The 23,038-nt window shown below is 46.3% G+C and overlaps 2 protein-coding genes across 21 annotated transcripts in view; one reads left to right on the forward strand and one right to left on the reverse strand.

Moving 5' to 3' along the window:
* LOC121589001 (protein groucho-like) overlaps window positions 1-8,282 on the forward strand; it is a 193,981-nt gene extending 185,699 nt beyond the window's left edge. For 12 of the 20 annotated variants that reach the window (XM_041907508.1, XM_041907519.1, XM_041907520.1 and 9 more), the window contains 9 exons: window positions 1,501-1,704; window positions 1,791-1,892; window positions 2,638-2,694; window positions 3,763-3,942; window positions 4,033-4,280; window positions 4,384-4,633; window positions 4,721-5,144; window positions 5,222-5,421; window positions 5,533-8,282. In XM_041907508.1, the coding sequence (XP_041763442.1) occupies window positions 1,501-1,704; window positions 1,791-1,892; window positions 2,638-2,694; window positions 3,763-3,942; window positions 4,033-4,280; window positions 4,384-4,633; window positions 4,721-5,144; window positions 5,222-5,421; window positions 5,533-5,640 (1,773 nt within the window). In that variant the 3' untranslated portion in view covers window positions 5,641-8,282. The remainder of the gene's footprint in view (window positions 1-1,500; window positions 1,705-1,790; window positions 1,893-2,637; window positions 2,695-3,762; window positions 3,943-4,032; window positions 4,281-4,383; window positions 4,634-4,720; window positions 5,145-5,221; window positions 5,422-5,532) is intronic. The other 8 variants (XM_041907515.1, XM_041907521.1, XM_041907518.1 and 5 more) reach the window with 5 other exon arrangements.
* A 5,934-nt stretch (window positions 8,283-14,216) lies between these two features.
* On the reverse strand, window positions 14,217-16,263 carry LOC121588741. Its single transcript, XM_041907036.1, has one exon. The coding sequence runs from the start codon at window positions 15,935-15,937 to the stop codon at window positions 14,897-14,899; it is 1,041 nt and encodes a 346-aa protein (XP_041762970.1). The 5' UTR covers window positions 15,938-16,263; the 3' UTR covers window positions 14,217-14,896.
* Between the last annotated feature and the right edge of the window lie 6,775 nt (window positions 16,264-23,038).

Below are 23,038 nucleotides of genomic sequence, written 5' to 3' on the forward strand. Positions count from 1 at the left end.
GAATTTGGTAATTGGACATGCTATGGGATTCTTAATAAGTTTGCCTAAAAAGGGTGCCGTAGTATCCAATTCCCAGTGCATAAAGTTCACTTCCCATAAAAAAATGGACAAGAAAGTGGCCTAAAAGTATTAGAACCACTGGAAAAACCGGATCATTTGAATAATCCTTTTGTGAAGTTGTCTTTTTATTTTCTATGACACTTTGAGCCGATCTCCTTACTTCAGATATTTTGATTTCCAATATCATGTGTTTCAATGTGTTTATTTTTATTATTTTTAACATAACATTACTACTTTGTCTTTTCCATGTTGACAACCTCGCAATTCGCCCTTTACAAGTTTACAAGTACAGGCCAGACTCGTGTCACAGCTTCCTGTTGTACGCATTGTACTAACCAGTTTAATAATATGTATGCCTTTTTATCTTGTACACGTGATAGTTTGCTTTAAAAAAGGGCCAAAAATCAAACCATTGACAGGAGGGTGGCTCTGTGGTGTGGGGGAGATTGCACAAGGGAGTGTGTGCCGGGACGGAAAATAAATATTTATTTTCACACCTTTCCGCACCGTTGGAAGTTCCGTTGCATACCGAGACACACCACACACACACTGCCCTGCCATCTGCTGCGCTCTGATGCTGTTGGTGTTGTTTGTGTTGGGAATGGTCATTATTCATGATCGGTGTGCATGCCCAAACAGACTTCAACCCACACCGTCCACCCAACCAGGTGCAGGCGAACAAACAAATATCTGCTGTGTGTGTGTGTGCATATCCCTGGGCAGTACACACAACTGACCAACCGAGGCGCGCGCCACATACAGACGATTGACGTTAATGCGCACATAATGATTATAACAATTTAATTAAATCACTCAAATATCATAATTACTGCTTCCCGACCGACACTTCCATTGAACCACCCCCAGTTCCCCCACTTCCACCCACGATCCCCACTCCACGTTCATGGGACTTGGGGGGCCCAGCATGATGTTTGTATGTTTCTGTGTATGTTTGTATGCCGTGTAATAAACAGCTGTGTGTGTGCATGCTTCCGGAATGACAGTTCCGTGGGGGGGTTGGATTGGGTTGCTTTCTGAATCTTCATTACACATTCCCATTCACATCACTCAATCAAACATGTGTGTGTGTTGTCGTCAAGCGTGCTTTATATGGTAGTCAATTTTGGTCAGACTTTTCCCCCCTTTTTTTTTGCTCGTTTTTTGTTCCATTTGCCTTTGCATCTCTATTTTCATTCTACTTCGCGTTAAACGTTAATTACCATCAATCCCCCCCCCCCCCCACCCATACCCCTCCGATTGTGTGTCACACATTGTTCCTTCTTCCACCGCCACAATCACCACCGCATTCGCAATGCAACGTGCAGTTGTGATCGACTAATTGTGTTTTGTCTCTTTTCTTCCCTCACCTTTTCCATGCATTTTTCTAAAAAAAAAACACACACACACCTAAACCACCCCCGTTTGCGTCCACTTGCGCAGCAGCAGATTCACGCACAGCAGATACCGGGCGGACCGCCGCAACCGATCCCGGGGCTCGGAGCCCTCGCCGGCCCGCTGACCGCGTTCGGTGGCCCGATGGGTTTGCCGCACGGAGCGCCGCAAAGTATGCTGAAGGCACCGCCCGATCTGCACCGGGAGGACTTGAAAGTGCCGCTCGGTGGACCCTCCGCTGAGGAGCGTATGGTATGTTGCGGAGCGTGATTTCCATTCCGCCAGCGCGAAGGAACCTAATGTGTGAATTTTCTCTCTCTCTTGAATCCATTCCACAGCGCAACTCCGTATCACCGGCGGATCGGGAAAAGTATCGACCACGGTCACCCCTCGAGCTGGACGGCGAAGCAAAGCGGCGGAAAGAGGAAAAGCTTAACCACGTAAGTAGCTGTCGTCGCGTGCCGGGAGAGGTTGTTAGGATCGAGCATATATGCGTGTCGTCCCCGTTTTCCCCGCAGCATCATAGCTCAGTCAGAAGAGAGGAGGGTGTGCTTAGAGCGTGTGTTTCGTCTGTGTCTGCTTTTAAGATTCGTTTTTTTCTTTCTTTCTTTTTTTGTGCGCTCAATGCGTACAATGCGTTTCGTTGTGTGTTGTGCTCGTATGGTTGCAAGTATGATACAATCCTCACACACGCACACAAAACATTAATTATTTAACTCTTTAACCGTTTTCTTTGCAAATATATCAAAACATGAACCATTTGCGCAGGTTCTATATGTTACATTCGATTGTTGTAAAATGTGAAAAAAAACATTGCAAACATGTAGAAGCTTGTGAAAAGTCTACAAAATTATTCTCAAAATGTACACCCTATGTAAAGGAATACAAAATGAACAAAATGTAAAGGAATACAAAATGTAAATTATGCAACAAAACAGTAGACAGAATGATGTTGTAAAATGATCGATCATCAACCTAGAATGATCGCGCCTGATGGTCACAAGCTTCTTATGCTACATCCCGTTTGATTGATTTCGTGCTGTTATGTGGTCCTCGTCCTCGGTAGTAGTGTCCTGCCCAGTTTTCGTTGCTCACCTTGTGCCGTTTTCGTCCAACCGTACCCTCCCTCTCAATTCTCTCAGTTTGACCCGAGTATTGAACCGTTTGCCCTATATTGTTTTGCAGGAAAGTGATGGTGAGAAAAGTGATCAGGATTTAGTGGTGGACGTCGCGAACGAAACGGTAAGGGTTGTGTGCGTGTGTGTGAGCGTGTTTGTACGTGTGTGCGTGTGTGTGTGTGTGTGTGTGTGTGTGTGTGTGTGTGTGTGTGTTTGCGTGTACGTGTGTGTACGTGTAAGGTTTGCGTTCGCTCGAATTAACGTGGCGCGCATTCTAGTTTGTATGATCGAAAAGAAAGTAAGCGAGAGAGAGAGAGAGAGAGAGACAGAGAGCAAGAGCGAGATGTTCAAGTCAAGAAACACACTCTCACCAGCGCAAAATTTAAATTCAGTAGCATTTGATTTGGTTGGAGTCAGATTAAGAATAAAGGATAAGTCCTGGTTGCTCATCATTCCTTTGTCACCATCACTACCGTGCCACCCCTCCCACCGTGCTGTGTCCTTTATTAGTGCGTGTGTATGTGTGTGAGTGCTAGTGCAAGCTGTTTAGCGTCTTTAGCTTTTTTTTTGGCGTATGTTTATCGTTTGTTTATTTGTTTGTTTGTTTGTTTGTTTGTTTTTCCTCCTGGCTCAACCATCTCGTTCATATAACTCCCATGCTCTGCTGCATCGTCCTTTTAGATTGCATTTTTATTTTTATTTTAGTTTATTTCGTACTTCATTCGTCTCCTTTCTGTTGTCATTTCCCATTTAGTTGTATGTGATTAGTTTTACCCTACACATGTGTTGCATCGTTACTAGTTACCTTCATCGACTCCTACCATCGTTAGAAACACCTTCAGTATCTGTAGACAAAGTAATCCAATACACACCAATTCCAGTCCACCAATCACACACACATACACACACCACATTCCTGTTATCGGTTGTCGTCGTTTGCGTTCGTTCTGCCTGTCCCCTCCCCGGTAGAAGCTGTTGTGTTTCTAGTTGTGTTTACATTGTATCATTGTGTAGGGTGTACCACCTTCCTCCCAGTTTGTGTATTCGTTGCCATTTTTTGTGTGGTTCCCAGCAAAACGAGTGTTGTTACGCTAGAAGTAAATGCTTATTTTCGCTAAGCGAAGAGCTTTTGTGTGTGTGTGTGTTTTCCCCCACTGGTTCCAATTCTCGAACGTTTGTTCCTCTCCTGCAGGGTTCACCGTCACCCCGGCCGAACGGCGACCATCAGTCGGATCGTGGCGATCGGGACAGTATCGGGCTGAATGGCAGCGATAAGGCAGGCTCGAGCAGTTTGAAGGGTGCCAACGATCGACCCCCGTCCCGTTCTGGCTCGAGCTCGTCCCGATCAACGCCCAGCCTCAAAACGAAGGATGTAAGCAACAAGCGACGAACCCCGCTTTCTCTCTGACGATCCGTGCTCTAATCGTATTTCGATTCGTTCTCCCTTACCCTCCCCTTCTAGCTCGATAAACCAGGAACTCCCGGCGCGAAGGCCCGCGTCCCCACGCCCAACTCGTCCACACCCGGCGGTGTCCCGAAAGCCGTAGTACCTTCGCCAGCCGCCGGCTATCCTCCCTCGCCATATCAGCGACCGTCGGACCCGTACGCCAGACCACCGCCCGACCCGTACGGTCGGCCTCCGATGCCTTTCGATCCTCACGGTCACGTCCGCACCAACGGTATCGCGCTGCCCGTGTCGAGCGGTAAACCGTGAGTATTGTCACTTCCCCAGCGCCCGCTGGAATGCCACTTCTCACTGAGCACCGTCTAACTGGTCTCCTTTTCACCCCTCCCCCACCCCCCCCTACACCAGTGCCTATTCCTACCACATGAACGGGGAAGGTGCCCCGCAGCCCGTCCCGTTCCCGGCCGACGCCCTTACCGGGCCCGGCATTCCGCGACACGCCCGCCAAATCAACACCCTCTCGCACGGGGAGGTCGTGTGTGCGGTCACCATCTCGAACCCGACCAAGTACGTCTACACCGGCGGCAAGGGTTGCGTGAAGGTGTGGGACATATCGCAGCCGGGCAACAAGAGCCCCGTCAGCCAGCTGGACTGTCTGGTAAGTGGATTCGCTTTCGGCGTTGCGCCTGCAAATTGCGTGCTAGCAGACCCGCCCCTTTAATGGCCGGTTGGTTATAATTCGCAGCAGCGAGACAACTATATCCGCTCCGTGAAGCTGCTGCCGGACGGCCGAACGCTGATCGTCGGGGGCGAAGCGTCGAACCTGTCCATCTGGGACCTGGCCAGCCCGACGCCCCGGATAAAGGCGGAGCTGACGTCGGCGGCGCCCGCCTGCTACGCGCTCGCCATCAGTCCCGACTCGAAGGTGTGCTTTTCGTGCTGCAGCGACGGCAACATTGCCGTGTGGGATCTGCACAACCAGACGCTGGTGCGCCAGTTCCAGGGCCACACGGACGGTGCGTCCTGCATCGACATCAGCCCGGACGGGTCGCGCCTGTGGACCGGCGGGTTGGACAACACGGTCCGCTCGTGGGATCTGCGGGAAGGTCGCCAGCTGCAGCAGCATGACTTTAGCTCACAAATCTTCTCCCTCGGCTACTGTCCAACGGGTAAGTTTTGGTGTGCAGTGTGCCGCTCCAGTGGGTTCAGTCTCAACACTTGTCTCTTTTCGCTCCAATGTATACAGGCGAATGGTTAGCGGTCGGAATGGAGAACTCGCACGTGGAGGTACTGCACGCCACGAAGCAGGACAAGTATCAGCTGCATCTGCACGAGAGCTGCGTGCTGTCGCTGCGGTTCGCCGCCTGTGGCAAATGGTTCGTCTCGACCGGAAAGGACAATCTGCTGAACGCATGGCGTACGCCTTACGGTGCCAGCATTTTCCAGGTACGTTTTCAGCGCCAACTCCTCCATCAACCGTTGCTATGGTAACGATTATAATTGAACGATTTCTCCCTCTCTCTCTCTCTCTCGCACTTTCTGCTGTTTTCCAAACAGTCAAAGGAAACCTCGTCAGTACTAAGTTGTGATATTTCGACCGATGACAAGTACATTGTCACTGGCTCCGGTGATAAGAAAGCAACCGTGTACGAGGTGATCTACTAAAAGGCCCCCACCACCCGTTTGTTGAGGAATTGTCTGTGTGTGTGTTTGTGTGTGTATTTTGCGACAGTGTATAGAACATCCAGCCGGCTAAAAAGGAACTTGCTTCGTACCGTGGTGCGTCCTAGAGATTGATCCGTTCTGTGCCGCTTCTGTCGCAGATTCATGATGATAATGGCAAAACACAGCGGGGCACTACGAATCAACTACCACACACGGGCAACACATCAAGTGACTTAAATGTGACGAAAGAACAACGGCCGTTCGTGGTGAATCGGGGGAGGAAGGAACGCCCAAGCCCAAATGCGACGTAGAGGAATGCATAACGTCAATTGCACATGTGAGCGCGTATGCATACAAGCTGCTACTATGTACAAAGGAAAGAATCGCAGACACACAGCATCAACCACCCACACACCACATGACACACACACACATATAAAAGGCAAAAAGGCGCCCTTCGAAAGCGGTGGCTACATATAAGTGTCGCATTCGCTCTATCTCAGTTAATTATTTGTTTTTTAGATTTCTAATCATGTAATAATATGTGAATTGTATGCTGCATGTGTGCGCACGTGTGTGTGTGTGTGTGTGTGTGAGTTTGGGCGTGGGAATGTGTGTGTGTATATGAGAAGGAGGCGAAGTGAGACAGAAGTGCGAGAGAAAAAGCGGTAGCTTTTAAGCTAAGAAGAAGCAGAATCACAAAGTAAATAGTAAGTAACGTAAGCGTGTCTAAGTGCGGTAGGTAGCAAAGGTAAAACTGAAAACAGAAGGCAGAAGAAGTTAGTAATCGGCAACACTGAACAACCAACAGGACGACGAAACAACCAACAGCAAGAAGTCACAGTTCTCCACTGTTCTAGGCGTGCATTATGTAAAAAAAAAAAACAAACAATCTGAAGGAAGCACATTAAAAAAAAAACAGGATAAACCCATATGAAATGAGATGTAAAAGCGCATCGTCTAGTTGTTGAAGCAAACAGTTTGGATTTGAAAGGATGAAAGGAAAGGCAAAAAGAGTAGAAAAAGAGCAACAAGAGAGTGAAAAAACACATATGGAAATGAATATGACAAAACAACAAAACAGAAGAAATAAAAACGGAAACCACCACCTCTTCCCCATCTTAATAGAGAAATGAACCAAATCGTATCCCCAACCAGTGTCAAACAAAACTCGAGTGAAAGAATGCGTTGTGTCTGTGTGTGTGTGTGTGCAAGAAAGCAGCCAGAAGAAGAAGGAAAGAAGAGGTAAAAGATCAACAAAACAAAAGAAAATGTAAAAATTAAGCCTCCTTCCAGGGGCGGAGGGAGAGCCAGCCGGGAAGAAAAGCCGGCCGGCAAACTGTGTATAGCGGGAGGAAGGGGGAGGCGCGAGGAAAAGTGTGATCGTTTGCATATAGTAGGCGAAACAACAAATCCAGTTGCTTAGTAGCGAGAAAGCATACATTTGCACATAATAATTAACATTCTAATCCCTCTCATAGCTCTGTGTACAGTATTTTGAGCCCTTTCGAGCGCATTCTTAGCGGTTTCAGCCGGAACGGGAAAACGGTGAGCGGCAATGGCGTGTGTGTGTGTGTGTGGTACGCGTTCGTACATTCGCTCACCACATCCCGTGTATTGTGCACACATGGACATCCCAACATCCCACTCCCCAAAATCACCACCTCCCTCCCACCCAACGCCGCTGGCCTGTTGCAGAGCAAACCGTGTGAAAAACGTTGAAACGGTTTAGGTAAATTGGTTTAGAAAGACGCAGCATACTAGGCAACAAAGCAGAAGGAAACGTTCGCGATGCTGCCGAAGAAGAAGAAACAAAGAAACAGATTGTATGATCGCCTAATTGTTTATGTTAGTTGTGTTTAATTACGAAACAAAAGAAACGCTGACAGGGAAGAGGGAAAGGAAAGGACACAAAATTCGTTTAAATTTTCAAACACTGCTGCCGTGAATGGTTGAATTGATATATACTTATTTTTGATTGCAAGAGCATTTTGATCGACATGTACCGAGAATGGGAAGGGAGAGAGAGAGAGTCAAAAATGGCTAATCTAAACGGTTTAAAACACAAAGATGATTCTATTGAGAGCATTAGAGAAAGTTTGCAAACTTAATTTATTGCCTGTCTGTGTCGTTTCGCATAAACGGCCAGCATGACACACCGTTTCCGTTTCGTTTGGTGTCCCTCTTGTGGACACTATCAACACGGAAATATAGTTCTAAATGTTTGCTCTAACAGGCCGAAATCTCATTTGCAATTGACTCAAAGTAAATACAAACAAGCTTAAGTACACACCATCTAAAACCATCTCACCTGTCTAAAACGAGCGAAAGGTGGGGATAAGAGGCATGACATTACATGAAAACAGCATTTATTGTTTGATTGAAGATCCCTAAATGTGTTGCTTCAAGTGTGTTCTGCCATTCACTCTCCGATTTACTGGCACGAGCCGATTTACTGGACGAGCGAGGAGGTGGCGGACACTTAAGCGTGTTAAGTTAGAGCAGCGAAAGATGTAGAAATGAAGCGCACTGTGAAGGCAGAACGAACGTTGAAGGCAGCAGAAGGAGCGCGGGGCGAGGGGGTGAGAAAATGGAGAAACATAATGAATATTTTTAGAAATGGAAAACCGAAAAACTATTAACCATTGATGCGTACATCTGTTGTGTGAGTTTGAAAGAAATGGGAAAGTGGAATTTGCTAAATTCTTCGAAGTGTGAAGCAAATTTGGGTAAGTAAATTAACCCTGCGTCTTGACACGGTTAAACTCGAAATGGTCAATGGTGTCCGGAAATGGCCAACAAAATATTTTGTTGAACCTACATTGTTGTGTCTTTGCTCTTTGCATTTATGACTTTTATTTACACATTAAAACTTTACATAATAAATAATAATAAACGAAATATAAACACGTTAAAACGTACAACACTTTACAACGTAGGCCGCGCGCCAGCCGCACCGAGCACCCCTGCCGAGAGCTCCTGCTCGATAGGCCTTCGTGCACACTCTCCTCGGCACACACTAAGGCTTGCGCGCTTAGTGTGTGCGACAGTGTGCGTGCACACACTGTCGTCCCCCTGGACGTTGACCGGTGGCTGCGCAACTGCCACGGCAAGTCCAGGGGTCGGCACGCACGGCTGCCCACAACATGTTGCATAGCTCATTCCGGTCTATGGTGTCGTAAGCCGCCTTGAAGTCGATGAACAGGCGGTGCGTAGGGATCTGGCGCCCTCGGCACTTCTTGAGGATCTGCCGAAGATTGAAAATTTGGTATGTTGGTAGCTGCCAACGAAATTTGTAGCAACGGGCGCAAGTCCGCAGAACAGGATCTGGGACAGGATCTTGTAGGCGGCATTAAGGACTGTGATGGCTCGAAAGTTCGAGCAGTCCAGCCTGTCGCCCTTTTTGTAGACTAGGTGAATAACACCCAGCTTCCACTCCACCGGTTCGACGATAAGCCTCTCCGGCCCCATATTCAAGAGCTCGGCCGCAAGTCCATCATTGCCAGCAGACTTCCATCACTGGCAGAGGCACCTCGTCGTCTGTGCCGAAGCTGTCGCTGTTGTTACTGCTGTGCTGCTGCTGTGGTGGTTGCCTTGTTCTGCCACTTGCACCAGCTTCTCCTGCCTCTGCACCATTCAGATGTCCTTCGTAGTAGCAACTTCCATTTCCTTCCGCATCCCGGCACATTGCGGTTTTAGGGGCAAACCCGCTCCGTGCCTCCTTCAATCTCCTGTAGAACAATCGGGTGTCCCCCGATTGGGCTAATTGCTCCAGCAGCTGTTTATCCGACTCTTCAAAACGGCACCGTTTGGCCTGGAAGAATCGTCTGTAGTTCTTCCATTCTGACGGGTGTCATGCCGTAGCATGCGGACGCGCGCTGCTTCGTTCTCGGATAGTGCTGGTCTGCACTCTTCACCGAACAATTCCTTTTTTCTCTGGTGGTTGAACATAACGAGCTTGAAACAAAGTTCCGTTATACTTCAATTTCCGGACATTCATGATGTTTTATTTAACTTTTTTATATTTTGACCCTGGCCATTCCACTTTAAATTTTTAGATGATCGTCATGATGTACTAGAATCAATTAATACGTGTCTTACCCCTAGTAGGCCTTGATGACACAGTAAATAAATATTTTTAGTGGTGAACTGACCACCAGATGCGTTCTTGGCAGGTTTGCTTCAAACCGATGCCAGTGTTACTTCTTCGATAACTCCTACTAATCGTGTTGAAGTGCATAGAAATAAATCAGAATATATTGCGCAAATGGTTATAAACGTGAAAATAGCAGTGTTTTATCAAATTGTGCTCTGAATTTCGTCCAAACTCAATATTCAATTCATAAAAAAAATGTGTTTTAAACAGTGACAATGATTAGAATACAACGATATGTGAAGATACTTACTTACTTACTTTACTTATCCGGCACTACAACCGCTTTGCGGTCTTGGCCTGCCTCAGGAGTGTCCGAAACCGCTCACGGTCTCGCGCCTTCGTCTGCCAGTCCGTTATCCCGGCCTTAATGCCGGACGCCTCCACGCCATCTTGCTACCTCAATTTGGGCCTACCACGCCTCCTCTGTCCTTGTGGACGGCCTAAAAAGACTTTACGGGCTGGGTCGTCCGTTTCCATGCGTATAACATGGCCAGGCCACCGGAGCCTGGCGAGCTTTATACGCTGTACGACAGTGAGGTCGCCGTACATCTCGTATAGCTCGTCATTATAGCGGCTCCTCCATTGTCCTTCCACACATACGGGGCCAAGTATCCTTCTGAGCATCTTCCTCTCGAACGCGGCTAAGAGGGTTTCGTCAGATTTGGACAGTGTCCATGTCTCAGAGGCGTATGTGAGTACTGGTACTATATAGGTACTATATAGTCCCAGCTTCGTCCGTCGCGACAGGTTCTTTGAGGTGAACTAATTTTTCAGGCTGTAGAATGACCGGTTGGCAGCCAGCATCCTTGCGCGCAACTCAGCTTCCATGCTGTTGTCGTTGCTGACCTTTGACCCAAGATAGGTGAATTGTGGGACGACTTCGAAAGTGCGTTCACCTATCTGCACGTCACGCCTACGTAGATTCTGATTATTTGTTGGTGGGCCCGCTGATGTTGCCACCATCAGTTTGGTCTTTGCCTCGTTTATCTGCAATCCGAGGCTCTCTGCCGCCTGCTCGATCCCTTGGTAGGCTTCTGCTACATAGGAGAGCCGCAGACCAATGATGTCTATATCATCAGCGTATGCCAGGATCTGGGTTGACTTATAGAAGATGGTTCCCGTAGTCTCCACCCTCGAGTCACGGATGGCCCTCTCTAGCGCCAGGTTGAATAAGAGACAAGCAAGCCCGTCCCCCTGGCGCAGACCCTTGGTGGTAGCAAAAGGTCCTGAGAGTTTTCCATCCACCCTCACCTGGCATGTGACGTTGGTCATAGTCATTCTAACTAGCCTTATCAGTTTGGCCGGGATTCCAAAAGAGCTCATAGCGTCATAAAGTTTTACCCTGGCTATGCTATCATATGCGGCTTTGAAGTCAATGAAGAGATGGTATGTGTCGTGTCTGTATTCAGCCATCTTCTCCAAGATCTGCCGCATGGTGAAGATCTGATCAGTGGTAGATTTTCCGTTTCGGAATCCTCTTTGATAGTTTCCGACTATCTCTTCGACGTGCGGGACAAGGCGATCCTGAAGGATCGGGGAGAATATTTTATAGACGGTATTCAACACCGTAATACCCCTGTAGTTGTTGCAGTCCAACCTATCTCCCTTCTTGTATATGGGGTAGATGATGCCGAGATTCCAATCACAAGGCATCGATTCGCTATCCCACACCTCAGTAACAATTTGATGAATCTCGTTTTCTAGTCGTGCACCTCCATTCTTGACCAGTTCAGCTGCAATTCCGTCGGTTCCGGGTGCCTTGTTATTTTTCAGCCGACGGATAGCCTTTCGTGTTTCTTCTATGCTAGGTGGCAGTAGCATGTCACCATCTGCTAGTGGCGCTTCTAGCTGTTCGCTAAACTGGTCATTGAGTAGTTCATCAAAGTACTGAGCCCACCGCGAGAGGACCTCTGGCTGGTTACTGACCAGATCTCCATCCTTGTTGCGACAGCAGGTTACCTTAGGTACAACGTTGTTTCGGTGACCTGCTATCGCTTGGTAAAACTTTCGTGTCGGTCCGTACGCCTCTCTGGTTTGCTCGAGTTCCCGCATGTTTTGCTCTTCCAAAGCATGCTTCTTGGAGCGGTGAACTCTTTTCTCTTCGCGTCTGAGCCGTGAATATTCCTCTGCGCATGCCCGCGTTCTATGCCGTTGCTGCATTGCTCGGTATGCAGTATTCTTACGTTCGGTCACTTGTCTGCATTCATCGTCGAACCAGCCAGATTTGGTGTTGCCACGACGTGGTGGGAGTATATTTCTTGCACAGTTTATTATTTTTGTTTTTAGAGCGTTCCACCTCTCGCTCGTAGTTTCATATCTGTTTTCTGGTAGTAGAGACTCGTCTAAAGCGGCTTTGAATTCCTGTTGGACAGTAATGTCCCTTAGAGAGTCCGTGTTGAGCCGAGGCTGCGTGTTTTCTCCACCCCCATTGGCGCGGGGGCGGGCGATTCTACAACGTATCACTAAGCCAACCAAGTAGTGATCGGAATCGATATTGGCTCCTCGATATGTTCTGACATTTAACAGACTCGACTGTCGTCGGCGGCTTACTAACACGTGGTCGATCTGGTTGAAGGATTCGCCATCCGGGTGCGCCCACGTCATTTTGTGGATGTCCCTCCGCGCAAATTTGGTACTTCCTACAACCAGATTGTTCGCTGCGGCGAACTGGACCAATCTACTACCATTATCGTTGCTGTGCTCATGCAGACTGTGACAGCCAGTGTATTGGCGGTACATTGTGAAGATATATGTGACAAATGCTTTGATGGACCTGCGGGAAAGCCCATCAATTCGCATAGAAGTTCTTCTGTTCTATTTTTTTGATAGAGACTATGAGCCAATTGGCCTCTTTCGCCTCTTATTCGGTTCTATGCTTCCACTATCACAAGAGAAAAGCAGCACCCAAACCCCGTTGTTTTCAAGACCGTCGTTCTGTAGGTCTAAGTGACTCCTACACTCAGAATTGGGTATTTAGAACATAGAATAAGTAAAAAAATAAAAAAGTGTTAATTTGAAGACTCAAATAAACGGAATTTTGAGGCAGTCCGGAATTCGAATCAAAACGTCCGTAATTTGAAGTGTAGCATATCTGCTAAATATAATTTATTATAAACCGCACTATTGCACTATAAAGACGCATAATAGTTAACAACAATAGTTGAAACCTTCCTTCGCAATACAGTAAAACTGAAGCATAGGCACACATCGACAAACACCCCACACCATTTCAATTTATAAATTGTTACCAATGACAATAACATTTAATTAGGACAAAAACATACTACAAAACCAAATGTACGAAACCCATAACTTATCTTGAGTATAAATAAAACCAATTCCGACCGTGGCAAGCCTGATTCGTTCGGACTGTCAGGATAGGACTATGCCCATCATCTATCGACTTCTCATTTAATGAGTTTAGTTATGTCCCCCTACCCAAGGTTAGGCCTCTAAACTCCAACGTTTCCAGTAAGGGAAACCTCCTAAAGGTTTCTATGATCGCCTGGACGAAAAGTCCGCTTGGAACAAAGTGTTATCCTACCTCGATACATGTCCGCGAAACACTGACCTACCGCGATGGTACGCGTTGATCAGTTGTACCGTATGTACGCTCATCAGATTACATGGCGACCGTATCTAAAACCGGACACATTACATGGCGACCGTAACTATCTCCGAACTTACTACAGAAGCTTGTCCTCAAAACTGTCCGGAATATGAATTTTTTCAATTCATCATGTAAAATTATTGGAAATTTTAATTTTTTTTCTCAAATGTAGCAGGACATCTTAGGCAAGTGAGTCATACAGAGGTTTGACCGATAATAATTAAATTAGTAAGAAAATATTACTTGCCAAAAATGCCGTAAGTGTAGTGTCCTTAATAGTGATGGGTAAAGTTGGCAAAAATCCGGAGTCGACTCCGATCCGACTGCGATAAATTCGCAATCGACTCCGGAGGTAGGTTCGCGCTGCAATATCCGGAGTCATACGGAATCGTCCGAAATGGCCCAGAGTCGGAGTCGTCCGGAGTCGTTCGGAATCACCCGGAGTCGTTTGGTTCACTCGGAGTTGGAGTCGTTCGGAGTCGTCTGGAGTCGTTCGGAGTCGTCCAGAATCGTCCGGAGTCGTCTGGAGTCATCTAGAATCGATTGCAGACAGAGTCATCCTGAGTCATCTGGAGTCGGCCGAGGTCGGCTTGTATGGGGAGTGCACGCCCAAAGTGAAAGACAAAAAAACACAACAAAAGGAAATGTCTGATCAAAAGCACATTAAACCACACCTGTTGACTCCGGCCGACTCCGATTCCGACGACTCCGAACGACTCCGAAAGACTCCTGACGACTCCGGATGACTCCGACTCCGGGCGGATCTAGTGGTGCCATTTTGCCGGAGTCGGAATGTGAATAATAATCGGAGTCGGATCGGAGTCATGGGTGCGCTCCATACAGTACATCAGTTGTCCTTAATACGAATACGAACATCAATTTTGTTTAATTGTCTTTCGTTGGAGACATTGTACTTTGTTTTTTTTTGGCACCAACAGCTTGCAACACGTTAGAATGCGCTTTGCATTCACCATTGAATCCCCTGCAAGACCTTCTTACGGTGACATGCTTCCCGTTCCGTGATACGGCGAGCAGGACTTTGTATCCGTGGGCGAGAGCAACTAGAATGAAGGATATTAGACACACTATACATTGTAATAAAGCTAGAGGAAAACTCTTAAAAATTGATAACAAAAAATAGATAATTCAGCAAACCCCAGGAGCGATCCAGAACAAGCGATCTACTGTTGGTTTGAATGTTTTAAAAGCACTGGGTAAAAAAATCATCGTATCTGCCTAACGCCAATGTCGGGCATCGCCCATGAATGTTACGCATATTTCACCGATTTGCCTTATTTTCTTTCGTTTTGTTTTGCAAGTCTGCTCCTGTTTAAAGCATACTTCCCGAAAAAGCTTTAGTTAGGCGTAGTTCAGTTTTATTCAAATTCAATTCCACTTTTGTTTTACTTCGCTGTTCAACGAATAACAGTGCGCGCATACTTTTTGCGGCACAACAGTTCATCATGCTTCATCAATGATTGGTCACCTTCCTAACCCTGAAGAATACCGTAGTTTACGCCGAACAGTGTCTTGCACGCTTCCGATGCTGCCATCTTACGGGCCACCTTTTTCGATTGCCCCGTGCCAGTGAACGATTGTTCGCCCACCGTCACCCGGGCCACAAAGTTCTTCCGTACCGGACTCACGGCGGTTTCGCCGACATCCTCAAACGATACCGGCGTTACCATGATCGACAGTAGCGTCGCCGGATGGTAGCTGGTTGGATTGACCGGAAGTTGCTCCCGGCACCTGATCACACCATTTTTCGATGGTTGTTCCTTCACTCTTGTCGGCTTTGGCTGCACGTTCCACTTGGCAAACAGTTTGTACAGCGCAAACGAGACCAGGTTCTGCGCTAACAGCAGTGTTGTGTTAGCGTCCGCCGGGTCCTCCTCTGCCTCCATACCATTTTGCGTGGACGTATCCATCATCGCGCCCGTCTCCGATTGTTCCTGGGGGGCCGTTAGCCGCGGCAAGTAAATGTCTCGCAGCACCTCCTCGGACACCTTTTCCTTGGCGAGGAATTCGTTCGGTGCCACCGCTTGGTACTGCATCGCGTTGAAGATGGTTTGCACCATCGTCTCATGCCCGTTGGTGCGGACGGTGAATTCCGAGCTGTTCGCGCCGCAAAGATTGCACAGCGTGTCGAATGCGCTCATTGGTTGCGCCCGATGGGCCAGCTTGCACCACTGACTTCCTCCTCCCCTGGCCGCTTTTCTATTCAGCTTGCCGAGAACCGGTTTCAGCTGGAGTTGGTTGTTGGCGGTAACAGAGGTGGAGCTGGTGGTGTTGGATGTGCTTATGAGGACGGGGACGGTGTCCATCATTTCGGTGTTGGCCATGGTGTTGTGGGTGGTTTGGTTGGATGATATGCCTCCTCCGAAGATGCTGCCGGCCGTGCCGCCGTTCGTACTGCTCCTATTGGCGTTGTAGGTGTGTGCGGGAAAAAGGGGAGCCCCAGGGTAATAGGGCTGGCTGCTGGACGACTGGCCTCCCTCGCGGGGAACACCGAACGGATGCACGATATCCATTATCACTGTAATTTCACCGTTCACGAAGCGACACGCTTTGCTTTGTTTTCAAAGGTTGATGGTCACAGATTCAATTGTTGATTGAAAATTGAAGAGCAACAGACGCGTGCAAAGAGTAGCGATAAACTGTGGCTATTGTGACTGTCAGAGAATGTAAAACATCGACTATACTGTGGTAATACCCGACTGACAGATTACTGCTACAGTGTGTAGCATAAATGTATGGTCATAGTAAGGCGCTGAGCCTCCTCTCTACGTTAGCGATACGCGTAACGCCTATTTATCTCAATCCCAAGCAGTATTTTTGTTGCACACCTGTTTTAATATGCGTGGATGAGCAAATCGGTCATGTCTTAATATGTATTATTAAATTAGATAATGATACAACTGTAAAATAACGGAATTTTCGGAACGGAAATTAAAAAGAATCGGAAGGTGTGCGCTGTTCTGATTCTCGAGCACGAATGCCGTTTTATTCTGACGTTTACGCCTACGATACTTAAATGTTAACGTATGACCGCGACCAAGGTGTTTATGTTTTTTGAGGTGTATTCACATACAATTTTCGGTTTCTACAAAACCAACAATTTAGAATAATAAAAAAAAGTTCGGAAATCACGAAGCATACAACCGCTGTTAATGTACCCAAAAACGTTTCCAAGTGTCTCAAATCCACTAAACGACCACTAAACGGGTTCTAAATGACTCATGCTCTCAACCTAAACGGAATATAGAAAGACTTCGTTTAACAGACGATAAACGACTCATACATTCTAAAAAAAAGCAAAACGCTGGTGGCGCCACCTGTTGGTGGGATACTCAATCAGTGGAGCTTCCTCGCTTGGAGAAGAGCTTTCTCATTCCCTCTGTACTGTTGTATGGATTCGCATTGAAGTTATGCATCGCTAGAACTAGAACGGCGATACGATTGTTTAAATACTAAACTCCAATGTAAACTACCAGCACTGAAGCAAGTGAGATTTGAGTAATGGTCGTTAGTATTACGCATGAGTCTGACCACCCGACCAAATTCATTTTTTTTGCTCGGAAAGTTAGAAGGCTAAATAGATCATGATTAGATGAAGCTTGTCGAAACACATTCCAAGAAAAGTACAGCAATATAATGATGAGTTATAATACGCCATTTATTGAGCAAACCAGTGAAGCTATGAAGCTTTAATTTTTTTTCTATGGATATCCGATTTTCCAGTCGTTAAAGCTTAATCTGTGGCGCTTGGGTTCTGGCTATTATCGAGCGTTTGTATGAAACCTACAGTAGACCAGACCTTCTATACAAGGATCTCCTAAAGGATATTTTGAAAGTCCGAGTTAACAGGCATTCGCAGATTCCGGAACAATCAGATTCCGTGGAAAATCTGGTAATTAACGTGACTAGTTTAGACCATGGCCATTGGGTTTAAACCATATTTAAACGATCCGCGATTGGTTAACGAGATCGTTGAAAAGCTGCCGATGACATTTCAGTACCAATGGTTCTGGCGAAAATTTTGTTATTAAGGCTGCGCTCTGGCACCAATCGAACACGACATCCGACTCGAACAAACCCGTATAAACATATGGAGGTGCACTGTCAGACACAAACAAACTGTCGCCGACAGAAATGAACTAGGTGGATTCAAAAAATAGAAATGAACTAATTAGGATTAAGACTAGAACTAGGATGAATTCGGAAGTAGGATGAACTGTAGCATAGGATTAGATAGGAAGGCCACGCCCACTTTATAGATTAGGACAGCTAGTGCGATTAGTAGTTTAAGTAGTGTTAGTAATTAGGATGCGCGCGTAAAGTGCGTGGGCATAGAAGCCACATTAAAATAAGGGTGGGGGTATTCATCATAAGGACATAGGGCATAAGGAAACTAGGATTAGGAAAATTAGGATTAGGCATCGCTAGAGTAAGATAGCGGCGTAGAACGGCTACGCCGATTGAATGAATAAAGTTAGTTCCGTTCTTCCCTAAGAACAGTGTAGCGTTTACTTACTCCGCTTGCATACGGGGTTGCGATTCCGTCACTGCAGACCTTTCATTGGGATTATTGCCCGGTTAAGGATATGGTGGCTCCAGAGAGGAAGTAAACCTACTCAGGAACTCAGAGTAGAGGATCCAGGAAGGACGATTCCCTCGAAAACCCGGTCGGGGTACAGCCCGGAAGGACGATTCCCTCGAAAGCCCAAGTCAGGGCAGGCCAGGACGGACTGTCCCCTCGAAAGCCCAAGCCAGGGCAGGCCAGGACGGACTGTCCCCTCGAAAGCCCAAGCCAGGGCAGGCCAGGTCGGACGGACTGTCCCCACGAAAGCCCAAGCCAGGGCAGGCCAGGACGGACGGACTGTCCCCTCGAAAGCCCAAGCCAGGGCAGGCCAGGTCGGACGGACTGTCCCCACGAAAGCCCAAGCCAGGGCAGGCCAGGACGGACGGACTGTCCCCACGAAAGCTCAAGCCAGGGCAGGCCAGGACGGACGGACTGTCCCCACGAAAGCCCAAGCCAGGGCAGGCCAGGACGGACGGACTGTCCCCACGAAAGCCCAAGCCAGGGCAGGCCAGGACGGACGGACTTTCCCCACGAAAGCCCAAGCCAGGGCAGGCCAGGTCGGACGGACTGTCCCCACGAAAGCCCAAGCCAGGGCAGGCCAGGACGGACGGAATGTCCCCACTGAGTAACGACGAAGGTGGCCGGAGGGGGCGAAATCCCTCGCTTAAAAGCTCGGACTGAGCTAGGACGCTAGGAGAAGCAGTGAAAGTGAAAGTGCAGTGAATAAAAAAGAAATCCCTCGCTTAAAAGCTCGGACCGAGCTAGGGTGTTAGGAGAGGCAGCAGCAGCAGAAGTGTGTGAAAGTGCAGTGGTCGGAGGGGGCGAAATCCCGCGCTTAAAAGCTCGGACTGAGCTAGGACGCTAAGAGAAGCAGCAGCAGCAGAAGTGTGTAAAAGTGGAGTGAAAAAAGAAAACGCTTTGTATCGAAGATACGGAAAGCGCTAGTGGTGTGCGAGCAGAGGAGGAAAATTGGTGAAAAGCTTGACGGAGCAGTGTGTGATCAACGATTTGGACAGAACCAGGAACCGGTGAGCAGCGAAGCAGTGACGGAGAGTGATTGAAAAAAAAAAAAAAAAAAAAAACTGAAGTCGCAGTGTAGCAGTGAAGCAATGCAGCAGTGAGCAGTGTAGCAGTGTAGCAGCGAAGCAGTGACGGAGAGTGATTGAAAAAAAAAAGTGAGGCAGTGAAGTGAAACAGCAAGGCGAGACAGCATGCCTCAACAACAGCCGCAGCCGCAGCCCCAGCCGCCGCTGCCCCGCAGCTGCCACAACAGCAGCCACAGCAACAGCCGCAACAACAGCAGCAGGCGCAACAACAGCAACATATACAACTGCAGCAGCAGCAAAGGATGCAGCTGCAGCAGTCACAACAACAGCAACAGCAGAGCGACGAGATGCAGATCAGCAAAACGGCGAAAAAGGTTGTGAGTACTACAAACGTTTTAACTAGATCTAAGTCTACTAAGGGGTCCGACGTAGACCCGTCCGAATTATATAATGTTATTGCGGAACTTAAAAGGGAGAACGAAGAATTAGTGCGGGTTAAAAGGGAGAAAGAAGAACTAGAGAAAAAACGAGCGTACGAAAGGGAAGAAGTTGAACGGTTAAAAAAAGAAAACGCGGAATTATTACGTCAAGCCCAAGAGATGGAAGATTTCAGCTTAGGTGAGGAGGAGGAGGAAAATGTCACAACAAATCCAATCGCAAATATACCGAAAGCCGAACCGAGCCCGGATTTAATGGAGTTTATCAGGGACATGGTGCAAGTTTTAAAGGAACGAACCGCAAGTCCTCCTAGGCCCCAGACAATGGACTTGCCAGAATTTGATGGCAACTTCAGAACCTGGACGCGATTTAAAACTGTGTTTGATAAATTTAAACGCGAGGAAGATTTTTCAGCCTTAGAAATTCTAAGAGCCTTACAGAAAAGTTTGAAAGGGGAGGCAGCTGAAAGTGTCAGCGGAATGCTTTTCGATGAAGCTAACATAGAAGCCATCATGGAGCGCCTTGAAAATGAATATGGCAACCCAAATATAATTTACCAAACGCTCGTTAAAGACCTCATGAGCATAGATAACCCAAATATGGATAACCCTAATACTTTTCTTACCTTTATGCATGCAATCGACAATATGATAGGAAGTATGACCACGTTGGGTCGAGCAGATTATTTGCAAGATACTATGCTCATAGAAAACTTAGTGGGAAAACTACCAGTCGAACTAATGCGAAAATGGTATCAATACACTTTAAGTGAAAAAAGAGTTAGAACTTTAGGCGACCTTGCGGCATGGCTCAGACCCCAGGAGCAATTGGCAATCTTATTAAAAGCGAAGGGAGCAAAGGAAGCAGACCAACCGTCTTGCTCATATGCACAGCCCCAACAACGCGTAATTCAAGAGCCTGTCCAAAGGCAAAGAGCAAAATGTTTCATTTGTGGCCTTGGTCATAAATTAGTTGATTGTCGTAGATTTCAATACATGCATGTTAATGAGCGTTGGAATGTCACAAAGCAAGGTAGAATATGTGCAAATTGCTGTAGCCAAACAAATCATGAATCGCGAACTTGCTACCTTCCACCACAGTGCAGAGAACATAATTGCCACAAAAAACATCATACTCTGCTTCATAATTTTCGACCAAATACGCAAACCGTTGAAAGATTAAATGTCCATAATCACAAACAATGTCTATTTCAAATATTGCCCATAACTCTTAAACATAACGCGAAACAATTGAATACATTCGCATTCATCGATACGGGTTCATCGGCTAACTTGATTCTCAAGCAAACGAAGGAAGCGCTAAAGGCCACGGGTCCTAAGCTACCTTTATCATTGTCGTGGACAAACGGGGTACGTCAAGAGGAGCCCGAAAGTGATGTGATAAGTGTTAAAATTAAAAATGTCGAAGGAAAATTCCTAGATCTAAACGGGTTACGAACAGTACAAGAAATGCGTCTGCCAGCTCAATCAGTCAACGCAGAACAAATCAAAACACGATACAAACATCTCGGAGATATAACGTTAGCGAGTTTTGAGAATGGTAGGCCAACGGTATTACTTGGGCTACCTCACGCACATTTGATATATGCACGACAAAGTCGCGCAGGCAAACCAGGAGAACCCATAGCTAATGAGACAAATTTGCAGTGGGTGCTATTTGGTGAAAACAATGAAATTCAAACACAATACACAGAAAAAAACTTGGCTGAAAAACATGAGCTCTTTACCGTCATAGAAAACAACGAGCAAAAAATGTCCTTGCATAAACTTATGAGAGACTATTTCTCAACAGAAGAATTTGGGGTCAAACCGGGATCGGATAAATTGATCTCAAAATCAGAAGAAAGAGCTAATACGCTTATGAAAAGTACATTGAAAAAGGTAAATCTTGGTTACGAAATAGGTTTGCTTTGGAAGGATGATAAAGTTGTTTTACCAGAAAGCTATGAACAAGCCTTGAGCCGCTTGCAAGGTCTTGAACGAAAATTAGAAAAGGATAATGCGCTGAAGGAATGGTATCATGCAGAAATTGCATCATATTGTGAAAAGGGTTATGCTGAAGTTGTGAAGGATAATCATCATCAATTGCTCGGTAACAAAATAAATTATATTCCCCATTTCGCAGTGATAAATTATAATAAGCCCAAACCAAAACCAAGATTAGTTTTCGATGCTGCCGCGAAAAACGCAGGAATTTCATTAAATTCACAGTTATTAACAGGTCCCGATGCAGTTGCATCTCTTTTCGGGATTCTTGTTCGTTTTCGCGAAGGAAGTGTAGGGGTTTCAGGGGACATAAAAGAAATGTTCCACCAGGTTAAAATAAGACAGCAAGATCAATCCGCACAGCTTTTCTTGTATAGAGAAAGTCCTACTAGTATTCCAAAAACATTAAAAATGAATGTAATGATATTTGGAGCTACCTGCTCACCAGCGTTTGCTCAATATGTAAAAAATGAAAATGCTAAGCAATTTATAAATATTCACCCCGAGGCTGTCACAGCAATTATTCAAAATCACTACGTCGATGATTACCTTGACAGTTTTGATACAGAAGAAGCAGCTCTAGAAAGAGTAAGCGAAGTAATTACCATTCACGACGAAGCAAACTTTTTTATAAGAAATTTTATATCAAATTCAAAAGGCTTTTTAAATAACTTGGCAGCAGAGCGTGTAAGTGAAAGCAGTTTATTAAAAATCACTGAAAAAGATCAAACTTACCCAAAAATATTAGGTCAATGGTGGGATACAGAAGGCGATTGTTTCAAATATATACTTAAATTTCTTAATATGGCCAACGAATTTACAACAAAGCGTGAAGTTTTGTCAGTAATAATGAAAATTTACGATCCATTAGGATTATTAGCAAACCACCTTATAGAAGCCAAATTAGTAATGCAGAAAATGTGGAGATTAGGGCATAATTGGGATGACAAGCTTCCAATTGTGATAATTAATCAATGGAACGCTTGGGTTAAGAACATGAAAATAGTTGAAAAAATCAATATTAAAAGATGTTATTCCAAAACAAATCACAGCATAACTCGGCGGGAAATTCACGTTTTTGTTGATGCGTCCGACAAAGCTTTTGCAGCCATCGTTTATATGAGAACAATTAGTTCAAATGGCATTGAAGTCTCTCCTATAGCAGTGAAATCTCGTGTTGCGCCGATAAAGCCTTTATCAATTCCCTGTTTGGAGCTGCAAGGTGCTGTTCTCGGAGTAAGATTAGCCGATACAATTTTAAAAGAGCTCAGGGTACACATTAACGACACGTTCTACTGGACTGATTCTAAAACGGTAATGGCATGGATAGCTGCTGCAGAACCAAAAAGGTACACACAATTCGTAGCCGCAAGAGTAGGAGAAATATTAAGTAAAACTTCAGCCGCACAATGGAACTGGGTTTGTTCCGGCCGGTCGAAGCCACCAAACAATCATCGCGGCAATCCATTTGGCTAACAGGACCAAAGTTTTTGCAAGATCAGGAAATTCCAAAACTCGATGTTGAGTCAGAAACTGTAGAAGAAATGTAATCGATTTACC

This window comes from Anopheles merus, chromosome 2R (genome assembly GCF_017562075.2).
Source record: "Anopheles merus strain MAF chromosome 2R, AmerM5.1, whole genome shotgun sequence".
Taxonomy (NCBI): domain Eukaryota; kingdom Metazoa; phylum Arthropoda; class Insecta; order Diptera; family Culicidae; genus Anopheles; species Anopheles merus.